Consider the following 24066-nt stretch of genomic DNA (forward strand, 5'->3'; position numbering starts at 1 on the left):
GAAGTTATAGTTTCTGGGAAAATTCTATCATTATTTACTTCATTATACACTTGTTCCAAGCCTATTTGAGCTTCTTTCTTTTGTTAAACACAAAGGATGATACTTTGAAGAATGTTTAACTGCCATTCACTTCCTAATATGGATCAGTGACGGCTTTTTCTAACAATCTTCAGATTATCTTGTTTTGTGTTCAACTGAAGAATAACATTTTTGATTAGATCTACTTTAGTGTAAATGACGGGCAGTATGTCGCTGGTTCAAGTCTTGGTTGAGTCAGATGGCATTTCTTTATGGAGTTTGCATGTTCTCCCCATGTTCATGTGAGTTTCCTCAGGGTGCTCCGATTTCCCCCACATGTCCAAAGTCACGAGGTATAGGTGAATTTGGTAAGCGAAATTGTCCGTAGTGTATGTGTGTGAATGAGTGTGTATGGGTGTTTCCCAGTGATGTGTTGCAGCTGGAAGGGCATCCGCTGCGTAAAGCATATGTTTGATAAGTTGACAGTTCATTCCGTTCCACAGATTTATAAAGGGACTAAGCCAAAAAGTAAATGAATAAACGAATGAAGAGTCTTTATATTATAAGTCACGGATTACTATTTTCAGACACAAATGGAGCTCTGTTAACATCAAAACTGTAAAAAAAAAAAAAAAAAAAAAAAAAAGACTACAGTAAATCCCACAAACATTGAGATGACGAAATTAGCAAAACCGCCTCTATTCATTAAATATGCTGAGATGAGATTTGGTGCCACCTGCGGTCATCTTACCCTCCAGCTCCCCTTCAAGTGAACCAACTATTGAACACCGCAGGTGTTATATATAAACGTCTCCTTTTGCCTTTGCCTTTGGATCGTCCTTGATAAATGCGAATAATCTCCACCAGAGCGCTTCGACAGTTCTCACCCAAGATTTTTCAATTAAACTCCCTCTCCCATGGCCTGTGTTTATCCAAGCTTCATTAGATGTCAGGTCTCGCTACAGTGTGTGCCAAGCTCAATTTGAAGTTAAGCATATGCAGGGCAGACCTCATGGCTTCTCCCCATGGTGTTTTCCAACGGGAGGGTATTGACGGCGCTGTCAGAAGTTTTTGCTTAGCTAAGCTCAGGTCCAGACTGAGGCTTGTGCTGGGGTAGAGACGCTGCTTCCGATCGATAGGTGCCAACCAGTTACAATGAAGTCCTGTTCGCTCACCACACACACACACATACAGACTGTGGCTCACACCCCCACTGCTAGCCATCTTTCAAAAACTGGCTGTGGAGCGTGAAGCTGCCACACTGCAGGGATAAATCCCCACACATGATGTGCCGGCGCAATGCAGAAAGAGGACGAGACTCCACTACAGCTACAGGGTCCTCAGAAAGACAGGTACAACTTTTACTTTTCATTACGCTAATCTGAGTGGCACTTTAATGACTAACGGACAAAATTATTCTGTGACTGAATTGTATTAAGTCAAGTTGGATGGGCAGTATTTATGACGCATGTATTTCAAATACGTCATTTGTATTTAATTGGGATAATGGAAATGCCTTGTATCAAAATACTTTAGTGTCTTGTATTTTTAAAATACTGTAAAATACTTTGTAATAAGTCTACATCATATAAATGCACCCTCTAATTGGTGCTTTAAACATTATTAACTTTTCCATTTAAAGAAGAACCAAAATAATAATAATAATAATAAATATTCAGAGAAACAGTATAATGTACAAATAATATGGATTGCTGATGCCAAATATTTTTTCTTTAAAACAAACAACATAAAATTAAGTCCTACAGTGGCAATTCCTACAATACTTCATTGTAGGGTGTTTTAAATGCCAGTAGATGAACAGCCGGTATAGTTGCACTGTATAGTAAATGAGGAAAGATGTCTGCCTAAAGATGTCAAAGTGACACAACAATTTATTTGCAAAAACGGACAACATTAAAGTTAACCTAAAGTTTTCAGAAATCATGTTTTACATTGAGTATTGAAGCGTCAGTTTAATGGTAAAGGGGCTGATATCATGCTCTTTTACAAAAGTATTTTGCAGTATTTTTAAAATACAAAAATACTGTATTTTATTTTGATACATTTTGTGGCTGCTGTATTTTGTAGTTTATTTTGATACACTTAAACTTAAGGTATTTGTTTTAAGATGCATTTCTATGTAGTTTTGCCCAATCCTGTAACTAGCAAATATAGGCTTTTTATATTCTGGACTAAACTAGCAAGAGTTTTCTGAATTTTCAATTTTTAGGCAAAACATTAGTTTTTGTGTCAAAGTCAAAAGGGGGTTTGCTACACTGAAAAAAAAAAGATTAATTTAATTAAACTTTTTTTTTTTTAGGTAATTGACTGCAAGCAATTTATGTGGGCTTAATTTAAATAAAAAAATGTATGTACTTTTAAATTATTCCTTTTATGAAGAATGCAAATGTAATAACTTTATTGTATAGATTATTATATAGAATTACGTATAATTTATTACATAGAATCTGTTTATTCTATTTATTTTAATTTAGTTGAGCAAAAAAAAAAAGACTTTACTACATTGTGACTTACTGAAGGCGCAGTAAAAATTCAATAAACAGTGTTTTAAATATTAAAAAATGGGCATATTTTGAATATGAGTCATTTGATAACACATTTAATGGCTTCCAAAATGCTACATAATTATCATTTTAAATATTTACTCTTTCGAACTTAAGCTAATTTCACCCATTTGTCAGCAAGAAGCTTTGTTATGATTAAAAGTCTATAAAAATAAGTATGATCAATTATTCTATCATCTATTTTAATGAGTAATGGTCAGAATGAGCATGTAATTTATATGTATATTATTTACTTATTAATTACTAAATTGATGTTACTTTTATTATTATTATTATTGTTAGTAGTAGTAGTAGTAGTAGTAGTAGTAGTATCTGATACACAAATTCACTGAATGATGATGGAACCTTATTTTATCCATATTTAATTCTTCCTAAATATATTTGAAATGTTAAAGTAGACACCTTACAGTATTTGCAAGTTTCATGTCCTAAATTTTTAATTAAAGCACTTAAGTGGAGGAGATTAATGTTGAATCTTCAATGCTTTGATTGCATTTTTTTCTTCCTGGGAATCTTACCACCTTCCAAGAGCTACTTCCTTCCTCATCCACCTTTGGCCAGTTTCCTTCTTTTCCTCCTGCCATGCACTGCCATCTCTGCTGTGCCAGACAGATGGGCTGTGCTGGGCTGCTGTGTTTGCTGCAATTTACCTGTTTCTTTCACCGAAGAAATGAAAAACAAGTTAATGTGCATCCTAAAAAAGCAAGCATATGCTTTGAAAATTAATATAAACATCACACCTTTTTGTTTTTTTAAGCAAAAAAAAATTAATAATTTTATTATATATATATATATATATATATATATATATATATATATATATATATATATATATATATATATATATATATATATATATAGGCCTATTACATTTGGAAGAAATGTCAGTAGCGTAATGAATAAAACGGTTGTGTTACAAAACTTTAGACCTGAAATTGAAAATCCAGAGAGACAGAGAATTGAGAATTCTCAATTGGACTTTTCATTTTCTTCCATAGCTATAAGTAGATATGTGGATGCTTAGTAAAAATGTAGACACAGATAAAGAATAGTTATGAAACAGTCCTTAAGACTAAATATTTCCGCCCATACTGGATGAGCTAAATTAAATGACTTGTAAAAATGAAATGTTTAAGATCAATTATTATACCACGTGGATAAGAAAATGCCATCAAAAGATAAAGATTATGGATGTACTCGAAGCTTATATTAACTGGGATAATCAAGAGTTTTCGTTAGCGCAGGCGCATTGAGTTCACAGGTGGTCGTGTCTTCGTATCTCCATCCGCCCCAGCGTTCTGGATGCCCTTCTGACATTGTACAATTTATAAACGCTTGATTTTTAAGCCACTTCTTAAAATGGGCTCATCAGAGTGTCGACTGAAGCAGCACATCTCTGTGTCAGAGTGAGTTGCTAGCAAAAAAACAACAACAACAACAAACTAGGATACAGTCATCAAAAGGAGCGCGCGCACGAACAGCTCGTTGAATTGAAATACCTATTTTAAGTGCTTTTGCAGTTATCCATAATGCAGTAGTGCCGTGTCGCAGCTTTGTTTACATGCATTTTGGTACGTCCAACTGTACTTTTCTGCTAACATACTGTTTTGATGCGTCTTTTCAACTTCAGGGGAATGAGAAAGCCATCGGACATGAGTCCGCGCCGCCTGTCAGATATCAGTCCTCAGATCAGACAGCTGAAGTCCCTCGTCCTTGATGAAGATCTGAATGAAGAGTTAAAGTCGTCGAGATCCGTCGAGTACATCCAAAATGCCTCCATAGAAGAGCGGATACTGAGGATCACTGGCTACTATGGCTATGAGCCTTGGAGCGCATCTGTCAGAGGTACTGCGCTTAAATGTATGATGTTTTATAAGCGAAAAAAATTAAGGAAAATTACATGAACCCTAAAATAGTTCCAAACCCTTAAAAGGAAAGTCAATCAAATGTATTTATGTCATCATTTACTAATCCTAATGTCATTGAAAAAGAAGATTGTCATCCATGAAGATGTTAACCATACAGTTTTGCTTCCCATCGTTATTGTACGTACAAAGTAAATAAAAAAAATGCAGGTCAATGGGAAGTAGATTGCATGGTTATCAAAATATTTTTTCTTTCTGCAAAAAAGAAAAAAAAAGAAAAAACATCTACGATTTAATTTATTTATTATAGCAGACTATACAAAAATGCTAAATAAACACACAAACAAGCAAACAAACTGATCAGTCCTACCTACAGCAGTCAGTGTATTGCAGTTATCAGAAAAGAAACTTCTATAAAATTAGAAAAGTGGTCAAAAGTGGCAATCATGAATGTCTCTCTCATCTACTTGTGATCTAATCCATCAGGATACATGTTAAAGGGATAGTTGACAACATTTAGAAGAATGTTACAAACCAGTAACCATTGACTTTCATTGTAGGAAAAAGCAAATATTATGCAAGTCAATGGTTACAGGTTTCCAACATTTTTCAAAATAACTTATTTTGTGTTTAACAGGAAAAAAAAGAAACTCATGCAAGGTTTGTGACGAGTAAATGGTGGGTGAAGGATGACATAATATTTGAGTTTTGGATGAACAATTTCTTTAGGATGTGTAAACGGGGACTTTGGTAGATGTTATGAGAAATGTTGAATGTCTCGGCTGTATTTTGTAAACACATTGATCATACACCAACTTCACACCTCTGCATCAGTCTGAGCTCCACCACTTCCCCACGCACAATCGCTCTCTCTGTAACATTTATTTTGTGGCCACACTGAAGAATACTGTTGACACAGGCACAAATGGTCAAATCTATCATCTGGTTTATAAACCGTTGAGTCAGATCATTTGTAGACAAAGAGACTTTGTAGTTACTTTATTTATGTATATACTGTGCATTAGTCAATAAACAAGAACATTTTGCACACACTGAAAATATGTGTTTAGGAAATGGGACTCCTGATGTATCTGTTGTTGTATTTGAGCGATGCAGCCTGAGTTATGATGTGCAGCTCTGGCAGTGACTCTACTATGCATGAGAAGGTAACTGAGTCTGAGCCGTTTTTGCTGAATCATCAGGGGCAGACGAGGTCTCTCTCAATTTTCATTTTCATTTCTCCACTGAATGCATCTTAGCATGAAGAACATGCACATTCAGGGTCTTTGCAAAAATGCACCATACATAGCAGAGAGGATAAAAAGTTCATACATTACAATGTATACAAGTGTAAAGAGTATGAGAATTATAATATATATCCCAATAATGGGTTGCTGCTGGAAGGGCAATCGCTGTGTAAAACATATGCTGGATAAGTTGGTGGTTCATTCAGCTGTGGCGATCCCTGATGGGGTATTGGGAAACACCCATACACTCTCACATGCACGCATACTCTACGGCCAATTTAGCTTTTTCAATTCACCTGTAGCCCTTGGCTTTGGACTGTGAGGGAAATTGAAGCACCCAGAGGAAACCACGCTAACACAAGGAGAACATGCAAACTCCACACAGACATGCCAACTGACCCAGCCAGGGCTCGAACCAGCGACTTTCTTGCTGTGACCCACTGTGTCGCCTGTATGTATTTTATGTAAAGTCATTTTACGTGCCTAAGTGTGCGCAGTTCAGCTTATCTTTATTAATAGATCAGTAGATAGATCATACTTAATTACAGTATAGATTTTAAAGGCTAAGTCTTTAACCACTGAAGCATCCCCTTCGGATATCCGGGTCAATGTGAGCAGCACTGAGCTGGCACTCGGATCACATTAACCATCAGACCACAGTCTATGATAATGAGACATTCGTTCTGTTGACTGACTGTTGTTTGGGGACAGTCTGTCTGCCTCCTTGTCCTCCTCGTACTGACAGTTCTGTCCTCCAGGTTCAAGCCTGTACATACTAAATGTCCATCTAATAGCCTTGAAAAAAAAAGACAAATGAAGGAGTAAAGAACAGCCTTAAAGAAACTTTTTTACAGTACAGTGTCTTCAGCACCATGCACAGCAGATTGCTAATGTTCATTCATTCATTCATTTTCTTGTCGGCTTAGTCCCTTTATTAATCTGGGGTCGCCACAGCGGAATGAACCGCCAACTTATCCAGCAAGTTGTTACGCAGCGGATGCCCTTCCAGTGGCAACCCATCTCTGGGAAACATCCACACACATTTACACACACACTCATACACTACGGACAATTTAGCCTACTCAATTCACCTGTACCGCATGTCTTTGGACTGTGGGGGACACCGGAATATCCAGAGGAAACCCACGCGAACGCAGGGAGAACATGCAAACTCCACACAGAAACGCCAACTGAGTTTTAGGATCGAACCAGCGACCCAGCGACCTTCTTGCTGTGAGGCGAACATGCCCCATTGCTAATGTTTTTGTATCTTAATTTGTTTCAAAAACATATTTTTTGTCAGAAATTGTCATAATTATTGAGGGCTTTTTAAAATATATTTTTATAGTTTGTTTTTTATATTACAGTAAATATTATATATCTCAAATGAATAGTCATGCTCTCTCTGCACTGTGACTTTCAAGCAGATGCTAATTTATAGTTTAAGGCTTTATTTTTTTGGCATTAGATATTGCAGTTCTGAGAATAAATGTCAAAATTGTGAAATAAAGTATATATATATATATATATATATATATATATATATATATATATATATATATATATATATACAGATGTTACTACTTCAATGTGTTCCTTGTGCCGCCATTCATACCGCGGCGACGGCGGTACTTGATGCGCCAGCAGCATTTGACCGCTGGGTGGCACTTTAACCACAGATATTCAGCTTTGCCTTTTCACAATGCTAAACAGACTGTTCTGTAGGCGTAGCTTACTGTATGTGATGTGATGTGTTCAATTAAAATATAATTTTAATTTAGTTTTTTTCTGGTAATAGACATGCTCTTACACTATACTATGCTGCAGAAAAGATACATGGTGAGAAGTCAAAAAGCAAATATAAGAATTGAGTTATTAGCCTTCAGTGCCCGATTAAATTGCGTTGGGGTGAAAATAATGTTTTGATTTCTTTGACTATCATGGCAATGTTATTATCTCAAATCTTAAACGTGCACATATAAAAAACAGCTAAATAATATAGATTATTCTGCCGGTAGAGCACATCACCTCACAGTTGTGAACTTGCGATCACCTCAACTTACATTTAAAATTTGTTTACCTGGTTTATTGTAAACTTTTTAAGTGCAAAGAGGATTCGTTTTGGAAAATAGAATTGAAGAAATGAAAGACAACTAAAGTGAAAGCATAAACATTCAGTACAAATAAGTAGTCTTAAATAAATAAATAAATAAATAAATAAATAAATAAAGCAGTCTTTTAGTCTAAATATAGAGAGATGTAGTTTGCTATTTTGATAGGACTAAGACAAGATATTTTCATTTATGTTTTTAATTTACGTTTTTATTTACATTTTCGCTGTTGATTATATTTTACTATCTCATTTTATGTTTCAATTATAGTACATAATAATAAACGAATAATGAAAATAAATAAATAATGAAAATAGGACAGGTTTATTTTTAATAATTTAGTTTCAGTTCCGTTTTTTTGTTTCAAAACGTCAATGTTCTGCTTAAAAGTATAACTGTTTTGTTTTGTTTTTTTACTTAATGGCTCAGTAAGTTTTGTATTTTAATTTCATATTCAGTCACCTTGCATATGCGTGTGAAATATAATGCCGCATTACCGCGGAAAAAGAAAAAAGGCTGTCAGTTAAAGCTAATCAAAATTAGCTATATTAAAATACAGCATTTATGTTAATACAGGCAGAGTGTGAACAAACTCAAGGCTAAGATATGCGCTTGTTTTTTAATGCATTTAAAAATAAATGCTATATAAATAAATGTTTGTTTGTTTTTTTTACTTTTTTTGTATGGTAAAGGACAATGCACATTATGTTATTGATGTAAACTTAGGCTAAAACTTACCATTGATAAACGTGACCTACCTCAAGCAGATCACTTAAAGTGTAATAAAAATAATGTTGCCGCAGGACATAACGAAGTCCCGCAAGTTTATTTTTAATAATTTAGTTTCAGTACTATTAACTTTTTTTTTTCTCAAAACATCAATAGCACCTTCAATAATCTAAACATTAAAGATAGACTGCAAGATGTGTTGAGTGGCTATATGTGGTGAAGAACGATGGCAAAGCTAAGTGTGATTATTGTAATAAACTAATAAGCTATAAAGCAGAGAGTCCCGACCAACATGACTGACTTAGCATATGCGGTTGGCTCATTCTTCACGAATATAGAATTAAAATAATGGCGCGTTAGGTTCATTGTGCATCCCGCAGGTGCAACCAACAAGAGTTGTGCATTTTAGTTTAACTTTTTTGAGTGTTATAAGCAGCTCGGTGTTAGTTTTTAATTAAATATATCGAGCCGAAACTAAGCAGCGCATTCTCTCCGCCTCCTCGTTTATAACCAGCGGGACACGCTACTGAAGCAGGAGAGACACTCCGTCGTTCATAATCAGCTGATGTGTCGGAGTCGAAAGAATATATCAAAGAGGAATGTTCTTTTTACAGTGCCGATATGTTTAATCTTTTTTTCCCTGTCATTTCTCTTCAGCAAATTATATTTTTAAAGCTGCTTGATTCTTTTAAAACCGAAAGCAGAGCCCGTCAATTGGTGTTTTTTCATAAGATACTCCTTTATTAATGTTTTATTTTATGAGTGTCTTTAATGTGCTTTTTAATAGATTTATTTTATTCAAAGCAGCGCCTAAAAGCGAATTTATCCTCAAATCGTGGCATGAGAGCGATGTCATGTCGCATATATTGCCTTTTTTTCTGATCTTTTTTGCATAAAGGTTTTAATCAAAAGACAGGTAATTTAATTACTTTCGATGTGCTAAAATATTTGTTAAATAAATGTTATTAAAAAAGGCATATGCAATGTGCTCTGACGGGTAAAATCAGATTCTTTCTCTCTTTCAAGTTCAAAGCAAATTTGAATGCCAAAGGATTTTAGATGCATATACAAGACTATATGTAGTATATTAACATCAACAAATTAATAAAATAAGTAGCAAATGAGAAATAAATGACAGACAAGTTGATAAAAACAGACATTATCTCTAAAAGTTATCAGAATTGCAAGATTAAAACAGCTGAATATAGGCCTAAAATAAATCTAGAAAGCTTGCGCACTGATATTTATTCTTTTTTTTTTTTCGAATAACGAACAATTTCAACCGCGGGGAGATACCGACAGCTTGATTTGCAGTATTTTCTAACATGTTAGAAGAGGGCAGCGGACATGGCTGCCGGTGGGCAAGCGGCTGTGCCCTCAGCAGCTGATTGAGAAGGAGCTGCATATCAAGTGCACTTAATACTCCGAGACAGGCACGTGCACACATAGGGCTCAACCTGTGCAGTGCACATGCCCTTTTTAGTCTTGGATAGAAAGTGCCCTTCCAAAATGATCAAAAGTGCCCCCGCGACGCGGCACACCCTCGGTCCCGCCCTTCAGTAGGCGCGCAACAACACCGCTCTTGACAACACCACGTCAACACCGCTCTTCAGTACTCGCGCAACAACAACCCCCAATTTTTGTCTTGTTTGTGAGACGCGACGCTGCACTGCTTTGGCAAAACGAACGTACAGTTACTTGTCATGCCAATAAAGCACCTCAAATGTGAAAATGTGAAAATAGCCTAGGCAACAAATAAATAGTAGTCTAATAATAACAAAAAATGCCCTTTTCATTTTCATACAATAGGCCTATGTGTGGGTTTTGACAACATGTGTTTAATTAAGCTATAAAGATTTGGCTATCAGATGAAATGCATAGTAAAATATAAAATAAATGTCTCTTTTGCTAAATATTTAATTAATCTATATATTTAATATTTTAAAAATCAACTCCTTTTTGCCCAGAGAAAGAGGCGCGCGGCACTAGCGGACATGGGGTGCTTTCCCAAAAAAAGACGTACAGTAACATGCGGCTGAACTATGCACAGTTTGGGGAAAAAAAGGATATAGTGATGCATGTTTCCCAAAACCCCTAGTTTCTCTGTCGCAGATCCATCATTTGAATCACGTTATAAGTAAAACGCACATAATGATAAAGCACACAATCATCACGAGGGCAATTAAAAAAAGACAACCTAAACATATTTTTAATTGTTTATTTATGTAATGTGAGTTTTTATAACTTTGTTCTTTAAATTATTTCAATATAACTTAGGCTATTCTATCGTGATGACACCATAAAAGGCCTTCAATGCATTGATATAGGTAATAGGGATACAATGAAAAGCCGATTTCACTATTGACCCTGTTTTTATTCATTGACGGCTTCCCAACGCCGCAATTCTGTTGCGCAAAAAAAAGCTGCTGCAAATAAGCAAATCTATGACAATACACATTTAATAGTTTCATGAAAGTAGTTGCTGGTGTGCTTCATCTGCGTGATTCTGATTTGAAATTCTTCCGCTAAACTTGCTCTGTGTTGAGGTGTGAATGGGCTGTGCTCTTTGCTATTGAGGCTAAGACATAAAGGTGTAAATGAGCTATAGTTCTCTTTGCAACTTTCAATTTTGAGGTGGGGGAAGTGGGAAGAGGCAATTCAAATGTACCATCTCTAAAAATAAAAAGGTCGCTTACGCGGAATTTGTGTTTAAAGATTATTACCTTATTTTTATTTTATTATTATTAATTTATTCATTCATTCTTCATTCATTTTCTTTTCGGTTTAGTCCCTTTATTAGTCTGTGATCACCACAGCGGAATGAACCGTCAACTTATCCAGCATATGTTTTACGCAGTGGATGGCTTCGGGACGGAGTGAAAGGAAAGGAAGAATTTGCCCCGAGTCTGGGAAAGATGGCTTGCCGTAATTACACTAGTTTTTCTATCGCACACATGCGCCAAACACATAAACAAATAAATAAAAAAGGGAAAGAAAACATCTAGCCTTGAGGTCTTTTTGCTTATAATCGCCCTTATGTTTCCGTTTTAAATGTAAGGCTGTTGCATAAAATAATACAATTTTAATTTATAAGTTTGCTGCGTCCCCCTTGATGTTTCAATAACGCATAATAATCTACACACCATATTAAAGACACAGCAGACATAAAGGTTGTGTGTGAGAGCCCGAGCAAAAAAGGATCAGAAATTGATCATGCACGCACAGGAAAAAAGGCAATTATGCAACACATGACATGCATCGCTCTCAATTGACGGGCTCTGCTTTCTGTTTTAACATAATCAAGCAGCTTAAAAAATAATTTGATGAAGAGAAATGACAGGAAAAAAAATAATAAAAAAAAAAATAAAAAGATTAAACGTATCGGGACTGTTAAAAGAACATTCCTCTTTAATATATTCTTTCGACTCAGATACATCAGCTAAGATTATGAATGACGGAGTAGGCTATCTCTCCTGCTTGCCTCAGCAGCGTGTGTCCAGCTGGTTATGAACGAGGACGCGGAGAGAATGCGCTGTTTAGTTTCGGTTTGATATAAAAACTAACACCGAACTGCTTATAACGCTCAAAAAGTTAAACTAAAATGCACAACCCTTGTTGGTTGCACCCGCAAGTTGTGTTATTTATATTTGTGGCTGTGAAGTTTATTAATATATATATATATATATATATATATATATATATATATATATATATATATATATATATATATATATATATATATATATATATATATATATATATTGAGATACTGAGCCATTACAAGTAAAAAAAACAACAACAAAAAACTAAAATTTTACTTTAAAGAAGAACAGACGTTTTGAGAAAAAAAAAAACTGAACAGAACTGGAACTAAATTATTAAAACTAAACTTGCAGGACTTCGTTTATGTCCTGCGGCAACTTTATTTTTATAACACTTTTTTTTTGCCCCGAGTCTGGGAAAGATGGCTTGCCGTCATTACACCGATCGCACACGAGTTACATGCGTCAAACACATAAATAAATAAATAAATAAGGGAAATAAAACATCTAACCTTATAGGCTGAGGTCTTTTTGCTTATAATCGCCCTTTCCGTTTTAAAGGCTGTTGCATAATACAATTTTAATTTATAAGTGACTTTGTTGCGTCCCCTTGATGTTTCAATAACGCATAATAATCTATACACCATATTAAAGACAACAGAAAGACATAAATCTTTACAAATTACCTGTCCCCTTTTGTAGACTCAAAACAAGTGTCAAATCTTGAAAAAATTGCCTGAGCCATATTAAAATATAATTTAAAGAATTATTATCGGATAAAACCGCATTAAATAAATAAACCAATATAAAACAAGCAAAAGCAAGCTATAACAGTTTAGGTATAGGTCTATGTAGCGTACATAAATGAAACCGTTAAAGTCAAATTAAACTTTCATTTTACAAGATATTTTTTTTTTAAAGATTTTAGATATTTTCTAAAAACAATAAACACCAGAGAAAGTTTAAATAATTATATAGTGGTTACGATGATAATAATTAAATCGTTCAAACAGGGCTGCGTTTCCCGATAACGATTGATCTTAGCACTTAAGAGCGTTTTCTACGAGTCATTTTGCGAACGTTCGTTATTGTTTCACGTGCGTTTCCCAAAAATGGACTTAACACAATTGCACGTAGCCCAGCTTTAAGTGCAACTTAGGAGTCGCTATCCGTTTGTTAAGTGCTGAAATGTCACGCTATAGAATGGCTCGTTATTGTTGCACATGTTATAGCAATCCATATAATTGTTCTTCTACTTGTGTGAATGTATATTCAACTCGAATAGCATAAAAAAAAAATATTTTTGAGCCAGTTTAAAAACATAAATTAACTGGAAATGTCGTACTGTAAAAACACTGTCTTGCTCCAATCTCGCATAAAACTAATTCTAACAGTCCTTGCCGGAAATGACATCAGCATCATTTTCGATATTTATATGAAACCTTAATTAAGTAGAATTATTTATCAATTTCTTTATCAAAAATTGCTTATCTCACATCAAAATAAATAAATAAGTAAATAAATAAATAAATAAATAAGCTCTTACATTTATTTTTGAAAAGTTTAGCCTAATTATCCCCACCTGATGTGCATTTGCTAATAGGACAAAAATATAAATGAATAGAGATATACGTACAAATAAAATGAATAATGACTTTGAAGATAAGTAAATTGTAGGTGCAATTTGCCGGTTGTCCAGCAGGTGCCCTCATAACTCTGTCTCCTTACGATGCACTTAAGGCTTTACGATTACTCCAGAGCACTCGTAGATCCACTAAGATTTTCAAGTGCTACTTAAGTTACGATGCTTTTGGGAAACAGACCGTAATATTAAGATCATCATTTCTACGAACTTCTTAGGCTTACGATGCTTTTGGGAAACGCAGCCCAGGGCTGCGTTTCCCAAAAGCATCGTAAGCCTAAGAAGTTCGTAGAAATGATCGTACGACTGATCTTAATATTACGGTCTGTTTCCCAAAAGCATCGTAACTTAAGTAGCACTTGAAAATCTTAGTGGATCTACGAGTGCTCTGGAGTAATCGTAAAGCCTTAAGTGCATCGTAAGGAGACAGAGTTATGAGGGCACCTGCTGGACAACCGGCAAATTGCACCTACAATTTACTTCTCTTCAAAGTCATTATTCATTTTATTTGTACGTATATCTCTATTCATTTATATTTTCTACACATTACACAATTCAATATACAAATAATAATAATTAATAATTAGGCTAAACTTTTCAAAAATAAATGTAAGAGCTTATTTATTTATTTATTTATTTACTTATTTATTTATTTTGATGTGAGATAAGCAATTTTTGATAAAGAAATTGATAAATAATTCTACTTAATTAAGGTTTCATATAAATATCGAAAATGATGCTGATGTCATTTCCGGCAAGGACTGTTAGAATTAGTTTTATGCGAGATTGGAGCAAGACAGTGTTTTTACAGTACGACATTTCCAGTTAATTTATGTTTTTAAACTGGCTCAAAAATATTTTTTTTTATGTTATTCGAGTTGAATATACATTCACACAAGTAGAAGAAGAATTATATGGATTGCTATAACATGTGCAACAATAACGAGCCATTCTATAGCGTGACATTTCAGCACTTAACAAACGGATAGCGACTCCTAAGTTGCACTTAAAGCTGGGCTACGTGCAATTGTGTTAAGTGCATTTTTGGGAAACGCACGTGAAACAATAACGAACGTTCGCAAAATGACTCGTAGAAAACGCTCTTAAGTGCTAAGATCAATCGTTATCGGGAAACGCAGCCCAGAGCATTTTTTGGGGAGAGTGAAAGCAGAATGCGACCTTTTGATGAATTCGCTCTAACCTTTGACAGTTTTTTTTTCTTTCCGCGGTTATGCGCGCATTATATTTCAAATGCATATGCAAGGTGACTGAAATTGAAATTAAAATACAAAACATACTAGGCCATTAAGTAAAAAAAACAAAACAACAGTTATACTTATAGAGAACTTTAAAGAGAACATTGTTGTTTTGAAACAAAAAAAAAATAACTGAAAACTATTAAAAATAAACCTGCTAGATATGTCCTGCGGCAAAATTATTTTATGAAGCAGTATTCAACTTAAGCTCTTTAGACCATGCGCCTGACCGTTTCTTAGTGTTTCACCACATGTCCTTAAATACATAAGGCCTATTTTTATTATTTTTCATTATTCGTTTATTATTATGTACATTAATTGTGACATAAAATTAAATAGTAAAATATAATCAACAACGAAAATGTAAATAAAAAGGTAAATTAAAACATAAATGAAAAGGTCTTGTGTTAGTCCTACCAAAATAGCAAACACTGAAAATCTCTTTACATTTAGGCTAAAAGACTGCTTTAATTTTTTAATTTAGGCATACTTAGAATATTTGAACTGAATGTTTGTGCTTTCATATTAGTTGTCTTTAACTTATTCAATTCTATTTTTCAAAAAGAATCCTCTTTGCACCTAAAAAGTTTAGAATAGCAATAATTCGTGTTAACAAATTTTAAATGATTAATAAAGGAATTATAATGCTTTGACTTATTGTTTAATCTCATTTACAAGCACATAGCATATTTAAGGCTGCTGTGTGGGCTATTTCTGTCGGTTCGCATCCCGTCCCTTTGCGCCCCCTGGCGGCTCATTCACAAACTGCGGTCATACACTAAAAACAAAGCGGCTCCTATTTCAAACGGCAGCGGTATATGACGCGGCGGTAATAGTCACTTTGAACTCTCACCTACTGTATATATATATATATATATATATATATATATATATATATATATATATATATATATATATATATATATATTGACAGAAAACTGGCAAAGTATAGATGAATTACCATGTTTGTAAAAATTAAAGATGCGCACACCGAGGTTGCAGAAAAAAACCGGAGCACTAGCATTTACAGCGAAGGAATGACATCTGATATTGGATAAGACGAAATGGCCAAGCATCCAGCCTGAAATATGCAATCTCATTGAAGCTCCAAGTGTTTTTACAAGAGAGAAGTTAAAGGCCTACTAGTCTTTGGATGCCAACAATTTTGTTCTGTGTGGTCATGTGTAAGAAATAATGTTCCATAATTACCAGATTCAAAACTTAGTGCTAGAAACCGAGGTTCTGCCTAGCCAAAGACAAGGAAAAAAAGACTGAGCTGTACAACCCCTGGGTAATCACCAACAAGCAAAACAACTGTATTCTGACAGGGAACTGCACCTGTATGGCAGGGTATGTGAACTTACATTTCATTTTAAGTATTCAGTGTTCGCAGTTTAATTAACCATATATAACTGTTTTTGCTAAAATCATTGCTGCGATCAAAAACGGGTAATGTGTATGATTCAGCATAGCGTGAACTTACCTGATATGAAAACTGAAGAGTCGAATATTTTCAGTTAGGCCATCACTTCATTCAGCCCCCTTTTAGCCAAAGACGTCTACGGTTGGCATTAAAAGCAGTGTGGTGTACAGTAAAAGTTAAGTTTTCTATTTTCGGACTTTGAATTTGGCATCCTAGCACACAACACAACATGTTTGCTATTGCAACCATTCTCTACTTGCAACCGGGAACCCGTTTGACATAGGTTAATGGTAATTCCTCTATTCACTGGACTTTGGATTCAGATTGTAAATAAGGGATGTGTGTTGTAAGATCATAATATATATATTTTGGGAAGATCACCGAGCCTATGTATATCACTTTCAACTTAAAGGTCACTGTCCGGTAGGTGAGAGTTTTTTTCGTAAATAATAAATAAAAACAAAAGACAAAATTGTCTAAACCTGAATTATATATAATATTCTTATATCACCTATACTTTTCAGGTGTAAACTCCAGATGTGTGGTGACAGCTTAAAAATGTGTATTTATTTTAATAGTATTTTAACAAAAGAAATGATACTTTTATTCTGCAATTTATGTTACAAAAAAAAAAAATCTTAGTTCAAGTTATACATTGAGACATTACAAAGGTACTTAAATTGCTCATGTAATGGATTTCAGCTTTGTCAGCACCAGCTTTGTTATGCAGATTTATCCAGTAGCACTGCATGAAAGTTTATAGCTGAAAGAAGAGAGGCGACGATGCGTTTGCATGCCTGTAGTTTATGCTTATGACTTTGTATTATACAACATTGTGTGTATCTGCAGGGGAGGAGCAGTCCAGCAGTGAGAAGGTGGAAGTGAAGGTGGATGGTCATTCTGGGACAGCCTTATCAGATTGTGCAGACAGGTTGCAGAGGCTCCGCTGCTGTTTGCATTTGACTGCGGTACATCTACGCGGAGCACTGTGGGGTGTCGCTATGGTCATCTGCATCTGCATGTCTTGGTCAGGAAGCACTCAGTTGGCCAAAATAACTGTTAGACGCTTGAATATCCCATTCACCCTCACTTGGTTCTCCACCTCCTGGAACTGTGCCATCTTCCCCATCTACTACCTGGGTCACCTGTGCTGGAGCAAGGACAGACAGACCCCCAGACAGCGCTTTAGGTGAGATGGGTTGTGTTCATACAAGGAGATATATTTTTTTTCGGATTCTATACTGAAATTCACTGCATGCCAAAATAAGAAGTATTTGCAAAAGTGCTGCACTTTGTAATAGTCTGGATTTATGCAGACACCTCAATTTGGCTTGCAGAACTAGAGTGACTGTTGACTTTGCAGTTTTGTTGCGCTGGGCTGCTCAGATAGAGGACTTGACCCCAACCTCATTTTCTTAACAATGTCCCATGGCATCTTGCTTTTTTATGAGTTCAGCACAGCATACTTATTTTAAAGGTTGTCTTTTGTGCTAAGCTGCACTTCTGAAGTAGGTGTAGTTCAACAAAAAATATAATTTCACTGGTTTGGGTTCAAATTGGACAATTTTATTGAGTTTAAATAGTGAATATTTCTTAAAGTTCTTATTTTCCACTCGTGTTTTCAGTGATGTTTTTTTTTCAGGTATTGACATGCAATCAAATGTGTCTTTTTGTGACCACTTGTGTTCAGATTTCATTTAGACAATTCCCTCATTTTATCACGTTTGACAGCACCTTTACTGGAGTGCTAATGTGCAAACATTATTGGATGAACAAATCCATGTTGCACGACTTTAAGAAAGCAAGCAGTTTAATTGAATGTGGATATACAGATACAATTTTCATAATGTGTATGTTTTGGTACAACGCAGAAAAGCCTTAAAACGTTGTTTCAGCGCTCTTTCTCAAAACATGTTCCCAAACACTTTAGGTCGGATGGAAAGTCTTATGTAATTGTTTGAATGTATTCAGCTCTAATTTTTTTTCCTTTACAAAAGCAAATCAGGTGAGTTATTTAGTCTGCCTCTGAAAATTATTGAATGTGGACAAATTCAAAACATTAGACCCTGTTTTGACATGCCAATATTCAATAATTCAATATATTATGGTAATGAACATGCATGACATTGATATCATGGGCACTTCAAAATAAGGTGAATAGTTGTTTATTATTAAAATTTTTACTGTGCACTTCAAGAATATACAGATTGCTGTATTTCACAGCAGCGAATAATAAACACTTGACAGATGGTTTATTTTTAAGCATAATCATTATTTAATGATCATAAGTTAATCTGACTTACGATGCTGAAAATTCTGACTATCTACTGTAAAGCCCTTTCGTTTATTAACTGAACAGTAAGGCTTCATTTGTTAATGTCATGTAAAAAGCATTTTCCACTTGTGATAGGGACAAAGCCACCCTGAAAATCCATTTGCCATCCATTAGAAATGTTTTAGGTCTTATGTGCATCTAATTAGAGGATTTCATGTCTAAGGGAAAAAAGTTCTTATCTGCATGTGTGTGGATTCACAACAGAGAGTGTTGTCAGTTTCTGGGAGATGACGGCTTGTCTCTGAAGATGCTGCTCTCTCGCGTGGCTCCCTTTGGAGTCTTGTGGACTCTCACCAGCTACTTATACCTGCAAGGCCTTCGCAGAATCCCTGCCACTGATGCCTGTGCGCTGTTCTGCTGCAGTCGTGCCTTTGTCTTCCTCATATCCTGGATTGTCCTGCGGGATCGCTTCATGGGAGTAAGGGTGAGAATATGTCAAAATTATTTTGTTGTGGTTCAGTTTTAATTTAGCATGATCCTTTAGTATAATTTAAGGTAATAACAAACTTGTTAATAAAATTTTAAAATCCCCCCATTATGTCATAACAAAGTGTCATCTTTGCATTGCATCACTGAGTGAATGACACTGCAATTCATGAAATCTAATTCATATCCATGACATGTATCAAGTAATGATTATGAAGGTTTCATGCCAGTTTTATGAACACCCCTTCAAGTAAAGTGTTACTTTGTTATTATAAAGTTGTTGGTGTTTATCTGTATTCTCATCATAGAATCCATTGTTTATTTCGTCATTGTTTATTTTTATCATTTCATCCATTGATTATCTGTATTCTATCTCAGATTGTGGCGGCCGTTTTAGCCATCGGTGGGATTGTTATGATGACATATGCCGACGGTTTCCACAGTTACTCTGTGATCGGCATCTCACTTGTCGTTGGGTCTGCATCTACAGCAGCTATTTACAAAGTAAGAGATGATTATTAAGCAAAACAAACACATTTTTCAGTGTCATACAGTACTGACCAGTGATGTTTATAATGAGCATTCAATTATGTGTTTCTTCAGGTTCTTTTCAAGCTTGTTTTGGGTAGTGCGAAGCTGGGTGAAGCGGCGGTGTATCTTACCATTCTCGGCGGAGCTAATTTGATCTTCATTAGCGCTGTACCTCTCATACTGCTGCTCACTGGGGCAGAGGACTTCATTTCACCTAGAGATTTACCCTGGTCAAGCATATGTGGCATGTCTGCTTTACTACTGGGTAAGAGGATGGACACAAATACACAAACTTGGTAAATCCTAAAAGCTTGTTATCTCCTCTTATAATGTCATAATAACATTCTTCTTTGGTTGCACTCCTAGTGTTCAACTTCCTGTTGAATTGTGGTGTTTTGATAACACTTCCTACTCTGATTTCTCTGGGTGTTGTCCTCAGTGTGCCGGTCAATGCTGGTAAGTCATACTGGAACCAGTTGCTGATTTTAAAGGGAAAGTTACATCAAAATTGTATCTGATCATTATTTACTAAGCTTTATGTTTTTACATCTGAAAGCATATAAGTGTTGCTCTTTTCTATTGATTAGGAGTGGTGACTGGGAGCTATCAATCTGCAAAAATTGTAAACAAACTAAATAATTAATAAACTAACCTTCCAGTTGTGTTCAGGTCAAATCTGACTGATTTACAACTTAAAACACAGTGTTTCACATCTGATTGCCTTAAGGCAGGGGTGTCCAAAGTCGGTCCCGGAGGGCCAGTGTCCTGCTGACTTTAGCTCCAACTTGCTTCAACACACCTGCCTGGAAGTTTCTAGTATATCTAGCTGGAGCTTGATTAGCTGGTTCAGGTGTGTTTGATTAGGGTTGGAGCTAAACTCTCCAGGACACTGGCCCTCCAGGGCCGAGTGTGGACACCCCCGCCTTAAGGCCTTATGATATCCTCCACACTATGTACTTGAACATATAAAAGTGATCACCTCTTTCATTGAATTTTGAGTGTTTTAATCAACCTTGTTACACCTGTGGTGTTCCCTGTCAAAATTGATGGCCATAGGAAATAAATGGGTATTCAGACTATATTTAACCATCAAACAGAAAACATTCCCATACACACCACACCACCCCAACTCACTCTCTCATACATGAGTTTTTGTAAACATTTTCAGTCTATTTGTATTTTCACTGCATTTGTTTTATGTCTAATTCTATAAATTCATGTTAAACACTAGTTGAAATTGTTCACAGCTAAAGAATGTTGAATAAATATTTGGTGGTGGAAAATGCTTTTTGAGCAATTTAAGAGCAGTTAAAGAGAGCGCTTCAATGGTCAATTTTGACGGGGAACACTAAAGGGGCGGGAGGTGAACATGACAGGAAGGTAAATAAAACATTTACTATAAATGTGCAAAAATTTAAGTTACTGTGTTTTTTATTTGTGCAATTTTGCATATTTTTTCTCCCCAAAAAAACAACAACTCACATTTAGCCTGATGTCATGCCAAACCAGGATTAATGCATTTTTCTCATCAAGAAAATAAGATAAATTTAGTGGAATGTGAAAACTTGGAACTCTATTTGGACAACTTTTTAGTCACCATTCACTTTTACTGAATACATTTTTTTTTTATTAAACTTTTTTAAAAGAATATGGCTACTAAGTAAATATTTTATTATATATTTATTTCTTATTGGTGTTTTGGGAAAAAAAATGCCCACCAAGGCATTTATAAAATACAGTTTATCATACTGTACTTTACAATAAGGTTTCATCAGTTAATCTATTTACTAACATGTCATGAATGAATTACTGTATGAACAATACTTGTACACCATTTATTAATCATAGTTTATGTTTTATAATTGAAAAATTATAAGAAAAGTTTATTTATAAACTAATTTCAAGAGGATCACGTGCTTATAATGCACCACGACTGGACCCACATTCGCTAATACATGATTCTCCAATCAGACGATTCCTAAGTCACTATAAATAACCATAGCCTTCATACCACAGTCATCTTCGTCTTGAAAAATCCCCCTTCCTCCCCTATTCCTCCTTTTTTTTTTCTTAATCCTTACTAGGCCAGTCAACTTTTCTGTGCAGAGTTTACATGATCTCCCCGTGCTCGTGTGGGTTTCCCCCAGGTTCCCCTGTATCCTCCCACCATCCAAAGACATGCTTCATAAGTAAATTAACTGACCCAAATTGGCACCATAGTCAAGTCTCTATCCAACAGTATTTTTTCCATCAAGCAATTCGTCATTATCCATAAACAATAAGGGAGTTCTCGAGATCTACCTGAGCTCAATCACCCCTCTTGCCCTGCAAACCCAAGGGGAGCCCAGGGCTCGAGGATCTTATAAGCTCAGGGAACTCTACCAGGACAGCATGCCAAACAAGCTAATAATCACACATCAGCTAAGTGTGAACTCTTGAATTTACCAAATCATATTAATTAACATTCACTAATGCATTATTAACATCCAAATTCATGCTAGTTAATGTTGAACTTGGAACAACTGCATTTTCTTTAACCAGTGCTATCTAACATGAAGAAATACTGTAATAAATGTATTGTTCATTGTTTGTTCATGTTAGTAAATGCATTATTTAACATTACCTAATATCTTATTAGAAAATGTTACCCAGAGACATTATCCCAACCCCATACATCAACCCCCCCTCTCCTCACTTTCAACTTGTCAGAGGGCCCGTGGCGGCCAGCGGCAACCCTTCATACAAATATTGACTGTTTTAATACTATGATGGTGAAGCATGTTTTTGAGAGGGGTCTAGATGCAGACCTGGTGCAGTGCAATCTGAGCTGCATCCAATGCTTTTTAATGCGCTTACCCCACCCGTCACAGTGACGTCACTCACTCCATTGAGTGCATTGTGTCTGACATTGCATCGCCGAGTGATGCAATCTCAGCTTGCATCATAAAGGTTGCATCCAGATACTATTGATGTTTTTGGCAGCAATAATGCATTTTACAGCATCACTTGATCTTTAAGAAATATTCTAAAATGATGATTCAGTTTTACAATGTTAAAGTATTAATCCTACCAACAATTACTACTAACCCTAGACTTTTTGAATGGTAGTGCAAATAAATCTTTCTTTTTTTTTAAATAGTAATCATTAATTAGATTATTTAAACGTAATATACTGTATCTACTCCATCCTCTAGTCATAGATCGCTACATGTATGACATCCAGCTCAACAGCGTGCGCGTCATTGCGGTATCCATCATCTGTCTGGGCTTTCTTTTGCTCCTGCTGCCCGAGGACTGGGACCAGTGCCTGCCGCAATTGCGATCAATCCTGCACAGCCGAAGACAACCACAAGAGAGCGCCAGAGACAAACACTCAGAGACGCTTCACATACGACCCAGAGAGGCCAAAAACTGCAACTCCAAAACTACCGGTGTCCGCTGAATCCCCGTTTGATTCAATCCACGAGCTTCGTATGGGAAAACAACTCCTTTAATGACTCTCTTGGACATACATGATGCGCATCAAGTTATTGAATGGGAATAACTACGCGGAGAAATATCAATAAAGGAAGGTGCTATCCCTAGAATATTAGAAAACTGACTAATTCTATGCAAAGCTTTAAGATTTGATTGTTTCTGTACTGTCAATGATGAGTAAGTTATTTTTTTAAGCACAACCATGTGAGTTTGGAAATTTGTATATTTAATTGCCGCTTGAAGTATATTTGGTAACACTTTAGGTCACAATTCACAGTATTAACAAACCATGAACTAACACTACAAGCGTAATAAATGACTAATTGGCTGCTTTCCTATTAATAGTTAGTAGGGTAGAAGTTGGGTTTAGGTTTTGGGTAGGATTAGGGATGCAGAATAAGATCATCCTTTAACAAACGGCTAATATCCTAATAATAGACAGGTAATAAACCAGTAGTTATTAGCATGACTTGTGACCTAAACTAAAGTGTTACCGTATATTTGCCAATATATTCACTGCAAAAATATTCCTAATGAATAAGCCCATCTATACTCACACTGGGTCTATATATCATTAATATGTATATGCCCGTGTTATTGCCTCTTGTGTGATCTGTAAGAAAGGCTATTGCTATTGATTCATCATCAGATTAATCTCCTATGTTGTATCTTTATCAGTGGCAATATTTTGTTCATATATTCCTGTGGAATTAAGGCTTGATGTAAACCTTTGTAAGGATTTTAGTTACTTCTCAATAGCAATAATAATCAAGAATCAATGTGTATCTCATGCATACTGTCGCAAGAAAAAATATTATAAGGATTATATTAAAACAATTCTATATTATGACAAATGTTCAAAATAAAAAATAGTTGTAA

At 35.4% G+C, this 24066-nt stretch overlaps 1 protein-coding gene across 2 annotated transcripts; it reads left to right on the top strand.

Annotated features, from left to right (window-relative positions):
- The first annotated feature begins 709 nt into the window (after positions 1-709).
- On the top strand, positions 710-24066 carry slc35f3a (solute carrier family 35 member F3a). 2 transcript variants are annotated; one of them, NM_001320053.1, is given in 8 exon segments: positions 710-1370; positions 4234-4448; positions 17268-17607; positions 18958-19177; positions 19558-19683; positions 19783-19975; positions 20077-20166; positions 22905-23990. In NM_001320053.1, coding segments are annotated over 8 exon segments (1485 nt in total). In that variant the 5' UTR covers positions 710-1317; the 3' UTR covers positions 23153-23990.

This window comes from Danio rerio, chromosome 12 (assembly GCF_049306965.1).
Source record: "Danio rerio strain Tuebingen ecotype United States chromosome 12, GRCz12tu, whole genome shotgun sequence".
Classification (NCBI taxonomy): domain Eukaryota; kingdom Metazoa; phylum Chordata; class Actinopteri; order Cypriniformes; family Danionidae; genus Danio; species Danio rerio.

Excerpts from the sequence above, each read along its gene's own strand:
- slc35f3a (XM_068224643.2), top strand. The coding sequence starts at position 3,963 with ATGGGCTCATCAGAGTGTCGACTGAAGCAGCACATCTCTGTGTCAGA. Across the intron at positions 4,449-17,267 it reads TTGGAGCGCATCTGTCAGAG|GGGAGGAGCAGTCCAGCAGT; the intron begins GTACTGCGCTTA and ends GTGTATCTGCAG. Across the intron at positions 19,178-19,557 it reads ATCGCTTCATGGGAGTAAGG|ATTGTGGCGGCCGTTTTAGC; the intron begins GTGAGAATATGT and ends ATTCTATCTCAG.